We start from the raw sequence: 19,612 nt of genomic DNA on the forward strand, positions 1-19,612 counted from the left end.
ATAACTTTACCCATTACCATGTATATATGTATTTTAACGAAATTATTAAACAATTGGTTATAGGGGTTTCAAATATGGTTTATAGAGTTAACGTGTTTGCTGGAACCAACAGAACTTGACAGAAAACAAATTTGTCAGTGACCACAAACATGTATGACATTTATTTATTCACAAAAATAGGAACAAATGCACTTATTTTAAAGATTACACAAGGCATCCGGCAATGTGCTATTTTACATTTTTAATTCAAACCTTTAAATGTTCGAAAGAGCACAGTTAAGGGATGACAAATTTCTTGTTTTACCCAGACAAGCATGTATCTGCATCGTGAGAACACAAAGCTCTGAACCTACATATGAAATTTCTCTCTCTCTCTCTCTCTCTCTCTCTCTCTCTCTCTCTCTCTCTCTCTCTCTCTCTCTCTCTCTGATTTTGACAGGCAATGTATTGATCAGTTGCAGTACTTGTTTCTTATTAGTAACACAACTCCTTTTTGTCTTTTACCTATCTCTGACACGCAAGGCTGCACCACATTGCCATCATCATCGTGGATCATTATCTTATAATAGTGACGAATGAGGTTGGAGATTCTGCCAGCATTTGCTCACACACTCTGAAGTGTTTTAAACCAGCAAAGCAGCCAACTGCACACACTATTGTGCAGTTAATGAGCTCTTATTGAAACACTTTGCAAAAAGGTAAGATACTTTTACAATATAACCAAACATATGGTGAATAAATGTCATAATAAATCTCATTATATATCTGCATGCATTTTAACGTTTAGAAGATTCGGATTTGTGTGGCTATGGCTATTTACGATAACGCAACTTAAAGTAGACGACAGCAAAGGCCACAACTGTAGATGCACGTTATTGGTAATGCTTTTGAATATAGGCTTTAAGTATCTGTGTCGTCCGTATATTGTTGTGTGCGTATAAGCGTTGAGCTCTGATACCTTGCTAGTGAACTCAAACCTTAATGCCTTTATAGATTTAAACATAGGTCTTTGCTTATTGGGTTTGAACGATTGAGTGATTTGATCAGAATTGCTATCTTGTCAACTCAAATGTGCTTTGTGAAGTCAGCCTTTAGAATTCAATAACGCATTTATGTATTTTTAAAAGCTATCGTCACAGAAGATGAATTACATTTTACGTAGTCTTTATGTGGGCGGCTGTCCTAACAATATTTTTATTTTCTTTACAATTCTTCAATTCGTTTATATTCTTTACAACACTAAGCTACAAATTCACTTAAGTTTTGAATTCATTGAGCGACTAGGCTATTGCATTTTTGTTAATGCTTTTATCACTTTTAAGCAGATCAGTTATAATTTCTATATGCAACTTTCTTTAGATGACTTCAACAAGTAAACATAACAGGGCAATTGTGCATTTCAATTTGGTTGAATTTGTAAAAAACTGGTTACGGGAGAAACACGTTCGCGTGGGTTTAATCTAAAGCAGCTTTTTAATATGCAAGCTTGATTAATTCAAAATAAAGCATTTTAAAATTGTTCTTAAATAATAGTAATAATAAATAAACGTTTAAAACAAAAGTCAAAAAGTTATCCAGACATAATGCGCTTTGTTGATAACTTAAAGACCTATATCAAATACATTAATTACTTACCTTGGACAGCCCAGTTCCTCCCTCCCTCCCTGTCACACTTCCACGTTTGCTCTCCAGTCCTCCCCTCCCACTCCCATTGCTCTTTCGGCTCCCCCTCTCCGTCAGTCCGCGCGCCGAGCAAGGAACAGATTGAAAGTGACATACATTGTTGCTTTGGAGATTTTACAACGCTGTAATAGGTATTGTCCGCATCGCACAAAGCAGATATCTGACGTCTGTTTGCTTTGTTTCTCTTTCTGTGCATGCAATTTCAGCTTCTGATGCTGTCTTTGCGCCCGCAGCTGGGGGTTTTGGTTCTGCCGGGCTTGTCCCACGGACATTCGTGACTCAAACTTGCGGTAAACCGTAAGCAAGATTCCTAACCGGACAGATTGTCGTCGGTTCGCTACTCGGAACTTGTGTCGTTTACTTTTTGGATCTCTGTGCTGTGTTCAGTCCCGTGAACTGTCCTATCTCTCTCCCTCCCTCTCTTTCTCGCACCCCCTCTCTATCTTCATGCTGTCTGTCTCCTGCTACCTGTATCTCTCAGCTCGGAGTCTCTCAGTTCCAGTGGCTCAGTCACAGCGCGCAGTGCACGGAGCCCAAGTGTCCAACACCGAACCTATACCGAAGCCGACCGTTTTCAGCCCTTCGCGAGGCTGCGAGAAGCCTAGCCCTGGATTCAATACTTTTAATCAATGGACAGAGCCCTCTCAACGGCCAACCGAGGTACCGACACGCCATAAGCAGTAAGTGCAACAAAAACAACTTTCGTCCACTTTCATCCAGTGCTTTCCACATTCATGCATACTGCTACTTTAACCGCAGATTCTTTGACTTGTTAACGTCTTAAGTAGCTATAACTGTTTAGAATATCGATTTATATAAATTCTTATATGATAAGTTATTTCTTTGAGGCCGTATCTCCAATACGCAAAAATTATAGGCACCTATTGTCATTGTATCATAAACATACATAGTCATTTATGTACGATTTAAGGATTTAATAAATACACTAATTCTTCTTAAAGACATTAAGTTTTTCCAGGTACTATGACACAGTGGAGCAATGCACTTCTGATAATGAGTGGCAATTTTTGCAAATATTAATTAATAGCCTAATAATAATAATAATAGGCCTAATAATAATAATAAAAATAATCTAAACGTTTTTGTACATGAATACACGCATATGCACGAAGAATATTTGCACCATTTATTTTTATATTTGCAACTTAATAAAAATTACGTTTAAGACAGGAGTGCTAAAGTAAAGCATATTGGGCAATGTCGATTATTTAGGAGCAATGAATAAAAGAGTAAAGTGTTAAGAATATCGCAAAATGTGTTTATTAGACCAAAGCTAACCAATTTAAAGATTGTGGTGATTTTCTAGTAAATCACTTCGCTAATGACGAGTGTATATTCATGAAAGCGGAGATGTATAAGCACTTTAAACACATTTAAACTAATTCAAAATTGTTTTACTCCACTTTTATTGATATTTTACGCATTTCAACGAGCTTTGGTGCATGGGGATAGTTTAAAGGAGAAACCTTTTACTCAAGCTTCAACAAGATTAGGCCTCAAGTTTAGTTTCACACGTGTTTGTCTGTGGTCTCCTCGCCTTCATGAGTGTGTGTGTTTGTGTGTGTGTGTTTACTTTTAGCATTTTTACGTCCTCTAAATTTAAGACAGGATTCTTAGAATTTATGAAACATGTGCTATAGGCTTATACCATCCCATATTATTGTTTTGTATGAAAAGAGGACAAAACAAAACAATAAATTTAATGTGCCCAGTCCACTTCAGTTTCGAAAAAGTGACTCACATAAGTCGTGTCTATTTTAAAGCAGATCTTGTTTTGTTATATTGTTATATTCATCCTGGTATTTAAGAAGTAATTAAATATAATAATATAACTATGCTAAAAATACAGATAGGGTATTTTTGTAAAAATCTCAAGTTGTAAAGCGCTTAATTCTTTTTATTATTTTAACTTTTATTGGGTGCAACATTTTTGATTGGGTAAGGCCTAGTTGAAGCAAAGACGACACACTGACGGCAAGAAAAATATACAATTTAATATTTTAAACATTTCAGATTATTGTTTACATTTTGCATAAGTTTGAAAAATATACAAATAACCAGAAACTAAGTCAAGGTGGAAATTTATGATTAATACATAACACATATAGGCATACATTATCGAATAGTGAGAGAAACAGCGATAACTGGCAAAATATTTATTAATACAGAATAGGCCTATGGACATTTTACTTATTAGGCCAGACATAATTGCAACGAATAAAACAAATTCTGTTACCTATTATAGACATTTCTATGATCTACTTCACCAACATGTCGTTTAGATAATTCTGTCGTGGTGCACACAAAACTAACTCCAAAAAGTAAAAGTTTCGCCCTCAGAAGTGACCGTTTTCTGTCTTAAAAAAACATAAGATATTAAAGTAAATTAGATTTATCTTATAATGGAGTCAATGGATTTTACTTTACCTAGGGGGGTGGATGAAGTGAACCGAGTGGTCTTGCTTTGAAACAAAACAAAACAAAACAAAACAGAAAAAGAAACTTAAAATTAAGTAATGAAATCGCTATCCCAGCATTGTCAAAATCAATACATATTACATGCAAAAGGAACCACAATCCAGAAGACGCTTATACTGTTATTAGATTGAACTCTGCAGTTAAATTAAAAAAGAAAAAACACATGCCGGGTGCACAGCATTTGTTATTATATTACATGCGATATTTTTTCCCTGTCAGTTCAAACTACAAGTTATGTATACATATCCTTAAACTTTTTTAGCAATGTATTTGAAAAGTCACTCACAAAATCATGCCTGTGCAAGAGAAGGTATGTTTGCTATATAGCTGCCATCAGCGTTAGAAATCATTCTGTTTCTTTTTAAAGTCACATTGATGTATTCATTATTCATTTGTACAAACTTGGCCCCATAGCCAGGGGAGACGGGATTTTTTTTTACCAAGACCATAAGGAAAAACAAAAAGCTAATTAGTCTCTGTAAGAAAGACTCTATAGGTCTCAGTAATTTTGCAGTGCATAGAAGTCTCTAAGGATCCTTTAATCTGGCGTTTTGGGGAGGACATCAAAATGGATCAAATCCAGCATTTTCCCATTTTACCTTTTCCGTGAGTTTGGGCACTTTAGCATAAGGACATCTTAACCTTATGCTATAGGTTATGATGCTTTATTCGTACAATACTTCATGACTTCCTTTTATATATACTTTCAGAATTGAGCCATTTGTTTTTAGCAAACCTTTATGAAATATTATAGCTTTTAGGACAGGTACAGCAGTACCACCCAACTGTTGATTTCACAGCAAGTGTTAAACACAGGGGAGCGCGTGCATTGCATGCGACCACTCAGATATGACTGGGATATTCTCAATATAGCATGACCTCGAGTGCCTTATTACTTTTATAAAAAATAAGGACATACACAGTCATTTAAATGTCATTCAAAATTTAATAGCCATCAACTTTCCGCCTGAAGACATGTAAGGTTATAAGTTATTATGTGTGGGTGCGAACAAGTGTTTTTCTCCTCATAACTTTTACAATTTCGTGCATTTCAGAATGATTGGATGTTGGGCTATTTAGGACCAGTATTAAGTTTTATAATTGTTGTGAATTTGCCGCACATAGCTGGTCAAGACTTAAAAATCATTGGTATGTAATTTAATTACGTTTCTGTTGCACAACACTTGTTGAATCTGGTCATTTCTTTCTTTATTATTATTTATAAATACTTGCTAAATACTAGTTATTTTATATTATTATCATTATTATTAAAACTCACAAAGATAAAAAGCTAGGGGTTATGAAAAATGCTTTTCTAATCTTAACTCATCATCTGCCTGTCTTTACTAGTACTGCAGACCTATTGGCTACAGATAAAATTTTCTGTCATGATGGTCAAAAGGTGTAATGAGATCATCTTTCTCTCTTTTACCCCTTTATTTATGTTAAGATTGGCTAAATGATCTCTTTAACCACATATTTTTTGTTGTTTGCACCATAATTCTGTGTAACTGGAACCTGTTGTACACAAACAGTTGGTTATTATATTTATTTATTTACTTCCTAACCCCAAAATAGCTGGAAGAAATCTGAAAAAAAGACAAACCAAAGCTCGGGTCTTATGAGTTTAATAAACTGATAAAACTGAAAATACTGTAGAAGGGCTGCTGTGTGTGCACACGGTACATTTTTGGTGGGTTTATTGTGCTTGTTTTTATCAAATCTATTACCATTTAACATTGAAGATCCAGATCACAGTCAATACATTCTGAATTATAGATTCAATCTGTGTGTTCATGTGTGTTTTATAGCGCTGCTTAGTGTTGTCTACCATGTGTGATTTTTGTAAGTCAATGTGTGGTCCCTGGAAGTGTCAGAGCAGTGAGTCTGCCCTGTGGTTTTTGTGTGTGTACAGTTGTGTTTGTGCGCTTTTGTCTATGTGTGTGTGTGTGTGAGAGAGAGAGCGAGATGTTCAGAAAGAACATAATAAACTGCTGCTTACTATTAATCTTTTACTGTTTAAGATGTTTAGTATTGAACTGATTGTGTTCGCCGGAAGGTCTGACGCATCCTCTCTTTAAATGTCAATCTACATATTCTTCGCACATTGACAGATTCACATTATGGCAGCTGAGCAAAGCCTTTCTGTCTTGTTCTCTGCCTCTAATAAACACATATTAATAAATAGCTTATTATTATTATGGTGCCATTATTATACATACATCCAAGGTCTAAGTTTATCCTCCTATGTGTATTTCCAGTGTAATCACATATGTCTTAGTTACGGTTTGATATGCCATCAAATTCACAGGTGATAAGCTGCTATCTATCTATCCTTCCCTTCTGCACACACCTGTGCTGGAGAGAGACAATGCAGGGGCCTTTAATACATATATCCCTCGACCATCTTCAGCTGCTTTATCTGTACCCTACTTTAATAACCCTGCAATAAATGAGTATCACAGCCCTATTCCCTGGTCAATAAGGTTAACGCCTAAGCACGTCATCGACACAGAGGTACACTAAGTACCGTGACATAGCATGGCTTTATCTTATGACACACATGCATGGATTTTTCTATTAGTTGATATTAGCTGTGAAGGTTAAGTTTTATTGCTCAGATTAGGAGATATTAAAATTGTACCTAGTACGATTTACATTGCACGGTTTATTTGTTTATTGGTCACTTTCTTTTATCCTGATGTCTAAGATCTTGATCTCGTAGGCATCTCTTTTACAACCTTCTGCCCTTTCTTTTAGCATGTCTCTCCTCTGTGTATACTGACTGACAGTGTGAGTATAGTCAGATCAGAAATGTGTCGTTTACTGCCCTCAGTTTCCTGTGTGTGGTAGAACTGGCAGAGGCTTCTAACAGTGCCAAAGAAAAGAGTGAAGGGAAGAGGAAGGTTAGCGAGGAACAGAGCAGAAAATGTATACTGCATGCTTAAGAGAGAGTCTCTGCAGTGTGGTCGTCGAAGTTTGGAAATTTGAGTCTCATGGGATCAGAGTTCTGTTCCACTCCCTCGTCTGGCTTCTCTCATCTACCACTAAACATAACAGTCATTAGTTATGTTTGTAATGTGTGGCTGCAAGCATTACAAATAAAAATGGAACCATGTATTTGGTAGTGAATGCCTGTAGGTACAAATACTGAAATCTGAATTGTTGTGTATCTTTCAGTGTCAATAACCAAGAGGGCATATATTAGTATTTATGAGTGCTTTTTAATAACACATAAAATGCATATTTGTAATTACTCGCTATATTCTCTTATGCCTTTATATTATAAAAATGATTTAAAAATAATGCTCTGTTATTGTACAAAGTTTTTGCTTTTTTGTCTTCACAATCATTGCGCAGTAGATTATTCCCGACAATGTGCTTTAGATATTTAGACATGAATATATTTATAACCTGTCAGAAGAACAGAACCTTAATAAATATGTATTTTAAATTACAGCCGTGGAACTGTCTCCTGTGTTTTATAATCTTCTAAAGCTTCACCCACTTTAAATGTGAATTTAGACGCAAATCACGTCATTTATTCCCATTCGGTCATTTCGAATAGCAGAGAAAGCTCTTTATTTAATAAACAGTATGATGAAGAGGCAGTCTTACTGTTACCATCTGGGTGAATTTAACATGCAGTGGTGCTGAATTACATGGCTTGCAAAAGAAAGCTCTCAGCATATGCATAATCACGCATCACTACTGTTTTTCTTTTAGCATGCAACTTAGTATATAAATTTTAATAACTATGGATGACATGCATCACAACTAGCATATTTCATCATTATGTTTGCGCTGACTAATGCATCAGAAGATGAACTTTACAGAACTAGTGCCATCTCCATAGGTTAATGACTTGCAGACATACTGGAGCTGGTTTTATCTCCCCATCAAATATTTGATGCTGGGGTGGTGGAGGATCAGAGAGGAAGAGAGAGATTGGAGAAGAGATTCAGACAAGTTCTTGATTGGGATCGGAGGACTCATTAAAATCAGACAGGTTTGAACCTGTGAAGCCCAATGAGGGAGGAACAAAGATAGCCCAACAGTGCTGATAAAAGACTTTAAGGGCTGATAATATGGCAAAGAAAGCGGCTTAAAGAGGGAAATGGTGAAAGAGCAATCCGGTAATGAACGTTGCGTCAAATGTGTCCAGGCAATCTCTTGTTTGGTTCCTTGCAAGTATCAAGAGTCACTTTTTGTAAAGAGATTTTATTTTACCCATGGGATTGCAAGTCTATGGGCAAGGCCACATAGTAGATGAGCTGTTAATTAAAAGCAGATTCGTTTTCATCATAGAGTTAAAATGCATGTCTGTGATCTTACAAATAGCAGTGGGATTTATTTGTTATGCTGCATGAGCCGCTCTTCTGTTTGGGATGTGCATTTTTGAAAGCACATGCACGATAAACAAGAGGTAACATAATCCTCTCATCTATTTGTAGAAATGTCACTTTTAATTGAAATGCTATATGTACATCTATTGTTTTAGTTTGTAGTTCACACTTCAGGTTTGCTCTTCTCCGTGTATGTGTGTGTTTGTGTGAAAGTACAGCAGCAGACTAACACATTTCTTTCCATGCAAATGCCCTCAAAGTGTTTTTCCTCCCATCCGCTTAATAAACTCTAAAGAATTCAGACATTTGCTTTCTGGACCGTCGCAATGTTTTTTTTTAATCACGCAGAGGCTAATGTTTTTAATTTATTATTCATTTTGAAAATGTAGCTCTAGCTTGTAATTCTCTTTGGACTTATTTTGTTATACATGATGGTGTTTTTCTCATCAAGGCCAAAGAAAGAGGTTGGCATTAGTGGGTGGACACACCAGAATAAAGTCTTTCTGCGGATGGATAAAAGTTCATATAGGGAGAAATACTATTAGAAATAAAAATTATTGTGGAAATCTTGCTTATTCGTAAAACCAGCAACTGCTTGGCAAATATGCCAAACTTCTGTCTGTCCATCTATCTACCTACCTAACTTTTAGAGCAATTATCATCTCTCAATATTTAGGAAGTGATATGCAAATCAAGAGTTCATTTGGCCAGTGGGAAATGTGTTGAACTTTTGGCATGCACTCAGTACTGCTTGGCACTGACTCTGATGGACATTACCAATATTAAAGGTTTGGCTTGAAAACAAAGACATCTGAAAAATTGTCCCCATGGTGCACCCCGACTCAGATGAATTTATTTAGGCATCCACAGGCCTTCGGTGCAAAGTAACATATTTGCACACATACACATACAAATATGATTAGGCTGACTTACTTAATTTATATTTATGTCTGGCATTTTCAAAAATAAATGTTCAAAAGCTGTCACTAGGGCAGTATATTTTCAAAAAGTATTTTAGTACTTTTTAGAAGCTATTTCTACCTAAATGGTGTATATTAGGAGGATTTTTTCAAAGGGCACCATCCCAGTGACAGCTTTTGTACCTTTATTCTGAGAGACACACAAACATACGCACACACAAGTTTACATTCTCCACAGACACTGGAGCAGAACGAGACACTGGGCCTCAGCTCTTTTGTTTGCTGATAGTGACGATAAGATGCCAGCGTCTTTTTAAACAATCCACTGTATTTTAGGACAGCACATAGCCTTGAGTGTGGATGTCTGTGTGTTGTTTTCCAATTGCAGCTGTTCATGTTGTAAGTAAAAGTCAAAGGGAATCCTCTGATTTTCATGTCAAAATGTCTTATTGGAATCCTAATAAAATTTCTATTATAATTTGGAGCCAATCTTGAAATGGTGGAAGAAATGTTTTCGTGAAGCATCCATTACTGTAATGGTTTAAACAGGGTTTAAAACTGAAGTCATCAATTCAGCCATCTTTTCATTTAGAAATTTTTGAGCCGGCAGAAACCATAGCTTTTTAGACACTTGGCATGCCTGTTTTATGACATACTCTCTTAATATCACTATGAATGTAATGGTCCGATTACATTCTTATATACAAGGTTGGTAATGATATTGAACATTTCATGGTATTATTGCAATTTTTATTTGTATTTTATAATGTTTTGTTTATATTTTATTACTTTTTTATTTCTGCTGCTTGCAAAATATTTTCTGTGAAGCTACTTAGTTTATAAAAATGCAAAACTGTGACAAGTGCTATAAATTGATAAAATAAAGTGTAAAACCATTAAATTAGATGAAACTGGATTTATTATCATTTTGGATTTTTTTTTAAATTAGTTTCTAGGTTTTTTCTTTCAAATTCTAATGACACTTTTGTTAGCTTTTCATTTTTTATTATAACAGTTATGGGTAGGACACAATTATGATTATTTTGTGGGGGGTTTTTTTGCGTTATATATTTGACATTTCTTTCTTTCTCCCTTTTCCTCCCCCTCTTGCTCATACCAACTCAGTTTGTTTACTGTACTGTACATACCAATTGTGATGTTAATAAAAAAACATGTACCTTGATATAGATTGAGTTTTTATGCGTCTTCTCTTTGTCTCAGGTCCTTATCCTCTGGCTGGTGTTCCCTCTGTGGTGTGGAGGGGGATGGAGCGAGGTGGAGGTGAGAGTCCTCATTTGCGGGAGAGCCCGGAGCGGCGTGGGAGCAGTAGTCCTGAAATTGGTGGGCCACCACCGAAGATGGGACGCCTAGAACTCAACGGCAGTCCCACCGGACACCGCAGTCGCCACAATGGAGCCCCTCAGAGACCTCTCGGAGGTAAGACACTCACGCCCCCATCCATGTTTTAATAAATGTATTCATATTCGGGGTGTTGCTTTGGGAACTACAAAAAAAATGGAGAGAGATGGTGAATCAGTGCATGTTTGGTCAGACCCAAAGGCACCAACAACAGCACCACTTCTAACCCCAGCTCTTCATTGAGCTTCTTAATTATTTTATTTTATTAAAAGAGTCACCTATGCATGATGCAGATAAATGTAATTCCGTACGCCAATGTAGTTTAGCTCATATTTGTAAGCAATATAAGCTTAGTGAATTAAGTCGAGGTATATAAACTTGATTTATTCTACTTGGTAAGTTATTGATTCCAACACAGTGTGTTTGTGTGAGTGCTGAAAGGAGCTCATATTGATTACAGTGACCATAAGAAACTGCCACATAGACAGTGGTGTAGTCAAAGCTATTGAACAGCTTTAAATGTTTTAACACATGTGAAGTTGACACTTCACACAGACATTCATTTTTCTTATTTCATTGCTCTTTACTTTTACTGTATATCAACAATAGTCTAATTTATATTCTTATTTTTAAAAACAAAAAAATTATAGATTTTTTTTAATACTGTAGCCTACATTTAAATAACAAACTGTTGTAAACTTAATGAACTCTCTTGAGCTATAAAACCCCCCCCTCCCTTCATGCTATACAGTACATTTCTTCCTTAGTTAAAATGTAAATAAATGGACCAGAATGTCATCAAGGTCAAGCTGTAATTTACTTTGACAGTAAGTGATATGCATAACCAATCATAAAGATATATATCAGATATAGATTAGATATTTTTTAGAGACCTTAACAACACATACTGTCCATATGTTTATGACTGTCTCTATTTGTGTGTACAGTAGGTGTGATTTGCTGTGCTGCTCTGGAGCAGCAGATGCGATTTGTCAACAAACACACATATAATAAATAAAAGAGAGGTTTTTCATAAGTTTAGTTCATCTTATGGTCATAAATACAGTAAAGAATACAACTGGGTCCTAGTTGACAAAATATATCAGAGGCACTAGACACATACGCTGAGAGAGACATGTAGAGGGTTTCTATGGGCTCCAGCAGAGGGGGTGAATGGATGGTTATAATGAGAGATTGTCTTCCTACAGTTTTCTCCAAACCATAATGAAACACTAAATAGTAGGTCATATACAGATCAGATATAGATTTACTCACACAATTTATATTTCAATATACATACACTCTAATTATTTTCAACCCAGTGTTGGGTCAAAACTGGACAAGCCCAGCCATTGGGTAAAAATAACCAACAATTTTTTTGACCCAACAATGGGTTGAAAATAAAACAGCATTTTTTTAAGTTTATATTTATCGTCAGTTAACAAATGATAAATTTCAGTTACACTATCATATACACTGTATTTAGGTTTACAATACTTTATTATGATGAACACATTCACTATTAAATATGAAATTTGCCTCAATTAACTTCTTATTTACAGCTTATTAATTCTAAGTGAATTAGTTGTTGTACAGTAGGGTTTAAGTGTATTGGGTAGGATTAGGGATGTACAATATGGCCATGCAAAATAAACCATTAATATGTGCTTTATAAGTACTGCCAGCATCTGCTTATATGCAAACTAATAGGCAATTAGTTTAAAGTGAATATTGGTCCTTAAAGTGTAACCCAAATGTATATACTGTAGGCCTACTCTCTGGAATGAAACCAATGATGCTGTCTATGAATAGTGTGCAAAATAATCAATGAAAAGAAGTGCTTCAGAAAATCTCCAGAAAATTTTGATTTTGTATATGATACACATGATATTTTATCAGTGTATTTCATGTAAAGTTTACAATTTTTGCAATGCTTTTACTTAAAGGGGACAGAGAATGAAAAACCATTTTTACCTTGTCTTTGTTGAATAACGGTAGTCTACCCGCAATTACGAACATACAAAAAGTGCTAGACATGCTAAAGATCTCAGTCTCATAGAAATTCCTCTTATAGAAATGTCAGCCAGAAAACGGCCCAATCTGGAAAACTGATGCTTATGACATCACAGGCATCTCACTGCCTCTCCACTTTAAAATAATTGGCAAAATTTTTTGAGTGGCAGCAAAGTCGGCCAATCAGTAATGAGATTGCAAGTTAAGCCAGTAGGGGGAGCCAAATAGGTGCAAAAACATTTGTTTAAAATCCCCCACCCTAATAGAGCTATCTGAGAGAGGTTTTTAGGAAGCTTCTAAGGCATTACAGACCCAAACAAAAAATTTTTTTCTACATGTCACACCACAGAACAAGGATAAATACCCGGTTCAATCATTCTATGTCACCTTTAAATTCAGGAAATAGCTAATTGTCTCGCATTAAAAATCCACATTAAATAAAACATTTTTTAGATTAAAGATATTTGATATGTTCTGAAAAATAAACATATATATACCATAATAATACATGGTTATTTTAATCTCAAGCAACAGTTTACTAACATAGCTTATTACTTTTTACTAATATTCCTTTTTAATAATACTTCTCGCAAAAGTCTAAAACACTTACACAACATTTACACGAAACACACGTGCTACTATCTTATGATTAACCTGTTCATACAGGCTATTCCCTCTTATAGGATAAAGAATTTTTATAAAGAAAAATGGCTTTTCTATGTCATTGTGAATCACCTTAATTTTTAAAAGTGTATAAGGATGAGTCTATGGCGCTAACAAGAGAAAGAGAGAGAGCGAGAGAGTGAGAGAGAGACTGCTGGGAGCTGTTGTGTGTTGACAGTTATATTTCCCTGTTGGGGGAAATTCACTTACTTGAATTGGCACCGGCCCCTGGCCTGTAATTCACTCCATAAGAGCATTCTGAACTGGAAGCCTGAGTGATTAATGGAAAGGAAATAGAAATATAGGAATTGACTGATTAAACCATGGGGCTCTGGGAGCACAGCGTAAATGTATATGTATTTGTATGGAAGTATGTGTGTGTAAATTAGGAGAGAGAGTTGCGCATTGTATTATTAGTATTAAGTTTTTTTGCCTAATGCTTTCAGTCTTTCATTTCTATAGAGAGCATTAATTAATAGTCACTAGACAGATGCACAAAGCACTTCAGGGAAATTGGAAAAAACAAAACAAGGCTAGTTAGATAGAGCAAACTTAGGGGAGAAGTGTGTTTTCAGGCATCATTACCTAGGGTATTTCTTAACAAGCCGTGAATGACTATGCATCTCAGCATCCCATTAGAAGATGGGACTCTGTACCCATCAAATTACATGCCAACATATTTTCCAAGTTAATCATAAACATTTTTAACTGAAATGTTAACAAAGGCAACACTACTAAAATAATGTGCAATGTCACGAGCAGTTAAACACAGAGCAAAAAAGGTGTGCATATCCGTCCAAACTAATTGTTAACATGCAGATCGTTGACTTAAAGAGATATCAGTCCAGCAGTCATGAAAAGTGTAATATAAAGACGGATAGCTTTAATGGTGCATAATAGAGCTGGTTTGATATTTGATACAGAATCTGGACGGTTTGTCCACCTTGACTATTTGCATTGGAAAGTAAAGCTGAGACTACAATTGACCCTGGTGGCCTTATTCTAATGCAAATGATGAACCTATTAATCATTAGTGGTTTCTAATAAAACAACTTTTCTGTGAACAACACGTGGCAACTATTCAAAATAACGCTATGCATGATTTATAAAAACCTACCGTGACTAGGATTAGTATGTAAAGAATAAAAAATAGCATGCAAATGATGTAAAGTCAGTTTCCCATTTGCAAAGTATAACCTTGGTCACTGTAGACAGACTTTAACAATGCTTTTAGTGCAGTGGAACCATTGTAATGTAAGTAATAATACATAAATTAACCAATTATTATTGTCAAAAAAGCCTAGTAAAGTACATATACGCATTACAACAAATGATTTTATTAACACTAATTTGTAATAAAGTGTTGTATGACAATTGTATATAAGTGTAAAAAAAATGTAATTAATTCAGTTCTCTCAATCTCTTGGCCGTTTTTTCATTTTTTTCTCACATTCTTCTGCAGGTCTGATGATTCCAGTCTTCTGTGTGGTGGAGCAGGTGGATGGAGGGATGATCTCAGAAGGTGAGAGCCGAGAGGAACATGCCGAATTTGTGCTGGTCAGGAAGGACATCCTTTTCACTCAGCTGGTAGAGACGGCGCTTCTCGCCCTGGGCTACTCTCACAGTTCTGCGGCCCAAGCACATGGTGAGTTCAACACGGTCCCATTATCAAAGTATTTGTTTAGAGCAGACCCTAAGTTCCAGGAAGATTTCATGGATTTGTAAGAATAGGGAACATTTCTGTCTATGAGTAAACAATAAGGTATGAGAGGCTGTGGTATATTGTGAAATAAGTCACGGATGAAGGGCGTTATTAGGCACGAAGCGATCGTGACATATTTACAATAGAGTTCCTTATTGCTTTAAAAAAAGGTTACCACACTATACAAATATTAAAGCAAAAATATTTATCAAAGCAACTTTTACGAAGTAAAATCACTAAAAGTAATTCCTCGTAATCCCTGACGGACTGTGAACAAAATGTTTCACATATGATTGCATTGCTAAGAGTGCCAGGCAGTAATACAAAGAATCATTACACTGTAAAAAAGACTTTGCTGCCTTAAAATGTTTTGTTGAATCAACTCGGATTTACAAGTCTTTTCAACTTACTATTATTTAGATTGACTAGAGATGAGTTGTTATAACTACAGATGAGTTGTTATAACTTGTAAAATTAAGCTGACTTTTCTCAACTATATTTTATAAGTTGTGAAAACTCATCTCTGTTGACATGACTTGTAAATCTGAGTTGATTTAACAACATTTTTTAATGCAGCAAAGTATTTTTACAGTGTAGGTGCAGCATCATAGGTTTGTTTTATCATAAATAAAGAAGTGACCAATCAAAATCAAGCATTTTAATCATGGGTTTGAGTTCACAAAGACATTGTTTTTAATGAATAATAGAAAAAAATAGTCCATACCTTGGCTACAACTTTGTTTGTAGACAGATCCCAAATTTCAAATATATTTGAATTACCTTGTAGCTGAAATTGTTTATCTTAGTCTGTTTGTGTCATGCGGTATTAGGGTATGTTTGTATTGGCAAATTACCTGCTATTTTTGAAATAACAAAATAGTATGCAATTTGCAATATTGTGTTTCCAATACACATGATACAGATGAGATATTATGTTTGCCAAAATATGCATTATGCTACCAGATCACACTCTAAACAGGACAGTATCCCACAATGCAATACACAAACTTGACGTTTAATTTCCAAAAAATCTCATGTGCACTATCAGCTGTGATTTGTTTTACTTTTGCATTGTTTGATCAAACTTTATTTGATCTAATTCACAAAAGTGGATCATAATGCAACATACCGTATGCCTGAATGTTAACAATTTTAATAATTAAGGCATACTGTTTTAAAAAGAACATAAGTATGTACTACAGTATATAGGCTACTTTACTGTATGGAAAAGCAATATGTTATTCCATTACCATTCAGTCATATTAAAGTGGCAGTGAGCTCAAGCGAGAATGCTGTTGAGATGCTGACAGAAGGATATACTGTTGTGTGCTTATGCGTCTGAGAAGGAAGGGCATTTGTTTATAACCGAATCACAGGCAGTCTGAAAGTCCTATTAAAAAGAACAAAGCAGGAGGCAAAGAATGTGGTACTTTAACGTCAGAAAGATGCGTGTGTGTGTGTGTGTGTGTGTGTGTGTGTGTACTAACATTGTGGGAATGTGTCTGTGCAAGTTCTTTGTACTCATGTGTCCACTTTCTGTGGTTGTGTGGGCCAAAGCAGGAATATACATTACTTTATTGCCGTACACATGATTGTCATCTCCCAAAAGACTGAAAAGTTTACTTAAAACAGCCTTTATGTTCAACTTCAAGCTGATCCACACGTTGACATCTGTGAACTTATTTTACGTAGTTTTTCATATAGTCAACACTGACATTTTGTAAATCCGTCTTAAAAAATTGTTGTGTGATGAGGTCATGTTATATTTTATTGACGTATTTAAAACGTATTGTCAGTGCAGACAGAAACAAGAGACTGAAAGTCAAAAGACTGAAGGCCACATTTCAACCTTTAATTTAAACATCATCCATGTCAGGCAACTTTTTTGTAGAGGCTGTAGTTTTTAAAATGAAAACATTGTGTGGTTGTGTAATTGCGTACTTTATTTTTTACGCAATGTCAAAAACGACTTTGTTTTGATGAACAAATATAAAATTCTAACGAAAAGAGCAAAAACCCTGCAGGTCACTTGCAGGGTAACAGCATGTCTCCTACAATTCACTGAGTGCGGGCTGTATAGATTCCTTTGAAGAGCCAAAACAGGATCGATATTACCCACACAGTAGCTTCCAAAAATATCTCATGTGCTTTAAAATTAAACAAGTATGTAAATTGATAGAAGCGGCACTATGATTGAAAAGGCAAAATTGTCCTGTCTGACCCACGCAATGGCGCCACATCTATGTTCAAGTCCCAGACGTTACTCCCCTGAATACAGAAGAAGAGCAGCCGGTCATTGAACAAAAACAGCAGTGACTAAAAACAAAAGATTAGGAAAAATTATTTACACTACCTTCTCAGCCATTAACTCAATCCAGATAAATGTAGAGAGAGATAAAACTAACTATCCCACACTCACTGACATAAACTGACAGAGTTTATTCCTGAACCTTGACTGAATGAGGGAAGGATTACATATGAGGAGAGAAAGAGCTCCTCTCAAATGAATACTTTTGTTTTTTAAAGAAAGCGTTTATGTTAAATGAATAATTTCTGGCTTAAATTATACATTTTTTCCCTTGCGGTTCACAACCAAAATTACACAGAGTCCCATCTATTTTCTCCCTGTTTGAATTGTGTCCTGCATAGCTTTCTGGTAGCGGTATATTTAAGGTCCTCTCCCATCACCGCTGCCTTTCTTTAATTAGCCTGACCGGTAATTAACTGGGAGATATTGTTTATTTCAATTATAAGGGTCTGATACTTTTATAGCATTTTATAGACAGACCTGTACTTTAAGGCTTCAGACAATTAACAGTGGTGACGGATTACAGCACGACGGCATTGTTGTGCTGCCACGTTTGACATGCAGCCGCTGCGGGTCGAACGGCCATTCGGGGTCGGTGTTAGGAAAATAGGCACGGTTGCCTGTTGAGTCATTTCACTTGATGACAACTAACTCGTACCATTACTTGTGAACAGGCTGTGGTGATTAATTGTCTACGGTTAACCCATAAAATGAATGTCTGGGAACACAAAAGGAGATCATTTTTAAGATCCTGTACACAAATTAATACAACAAATGAATACTAATGTCTTTAAATCTTCAATGAAACACCATGAAAGCAGCATTATTAGTAATGAGTAATCTCCAAGACTTACTGTGGGAAGCCATGCAACAGCTTTGTGTCGGGAATGGAGCAATTTTTACTGACCACTCGATTAGTCATGCAAATAATTTTTCTGAAATGAGATCCAGAGCATCCTCTGGATTTTCTGTGCCTCATTGTTTTAGTTTAAGAGACTTCTTTGAGTCCTTTACAAAATTTTGATTTATGGGCAGCGCCAGCTTATCTGTCATCTGATTCACCTGGCAGCCAATAAAAATCAGTCAGTATCATTGTTGTCGCCAGGGGTTCTCTTCTCACAACTTTATCTGATAGCTGTTTCTCAGACAAACTTACACATTAACAATGTGTATAATACAGTTTAACTTCTGTATTTGTAAGACGTAAAATGAATGGCTCCTGACTACCTTGGTTAAAACATTATTTACTATGGTTTGTCTATTTGAACAGTAAAAAATAAGTTAAGTGCCTTTAGTTCAAATAAATATAAAGCAGGTTTCTGCACTCCCCTGACAGATAATATATATTTACAGTAATTTGCCAAAATACAATTCAGATATAAGATACTTGAGTTATAATACAGTACTATACTAAAACCTATATACTGTACATTCCTGTAATTGAAGAGGTTTCATTTTACTACATCTGTATAGATAGATACAGACACAATTGCTTGTAACAGTACGGATATCTGTGGTCTTTATGAGACATAGAGATTGGGGCATCCCTTCAACAGAGCCAAGCTACGCAGAGCACAAAGTGTATGGAGTCCCATGGTTTTATCCGAACTAATTCTGCTAAATATGTGTGTAAAAACATTTTCAGGCTGTGTGTGAGGTTGCGTTTGTGTGTGAGTGTATATGGATGGGTGCACATAAGCTTTAGCCAAGCCACCAGTCGACCACATGAAAGAAGGAGGAATTTTAATGTGGCAATGGGAACAATGGTTTGTACTGGGGGAGGGAGGAAAATGACAAGGAACAGAGTCTTTCCAAGTTAAAAATGATTCATTAATGACATTACCACAGTCTCTGTGTGATGCGAGCTCATACTGTAAATAGGAATACATTTAACCACTGTTTATTGGAATAAGGCACATTACTTTTTTCTGTTCTTTGGTGAATTGGTTCCAGCGGGATGCCTGTTCAACGCTAAACACATGAATTTGAAACGTGGGGTGTTTGAAACTCACTGACACTCCCGTTTGACAGACTTAAGGACATTTAGTCTCAATCTATGCTGCTGCTTAAATATCAAGCAAGCAGGAATCATGGTTTCTGGGAATTCGGCTATGGTGGG

At 35.8% G+C, this 19,612-nt stretch overlaps 1 protein-coding gene across 2 annotated transcripts in view; it reads left to right on the plus strand.

The window, feature by feature from the left end:
- The first annotated feature begins 458 nt into the window (after positions 1-458).
- The window catches only part of satb2 (SATB homeobox 2), a 43,731-nt gene continuing 24,577 nt past the window's right edge, over positions 459-19,612 (plus strand). Inside the window, exons 1-4 of one of the 2 annotated variants that reach the window (XM_065251806.1) lie at positions 459-698; positions 2,165-2,363; positions 10,670-10,885; positions 14,946-15,128. In XM_065251806.1, the coding sequence (XP_065107878.1) occupies positions 10,714-10,885; positions 14,946-15,128 (355 nt within the window). In that variant the 5' untranslated portion in view covers positions 459-698; positions 2,165-2,363; positions 10,670-10,713. Of the gene's footprint in view, positions 699-1,990; positions 2,364-10,669; positions 10,886-14,945; positions 15,129-19,612 lie in introns of those variants that run through there. The other variant, XM_065251807.2, reaches the window with a different exon arrangement.

The sequence above is a fragment of the Paramisgurnus dabryanus genome, chromosome 15 (assembly GCF_030506205.2).
Source record: "Paramisgurnus dabryanus chromosome 15, PD_genome_1.1, whole genome shotgun sequence".
NCBI classification, from domain to species: domain Eukaryota; kingdom Metazoa; phylum Chordata; class Actinopteri; order Cypriniformes; family Cobitidae; genus Paramisgurnus; species Paramisgurnus dabryanus.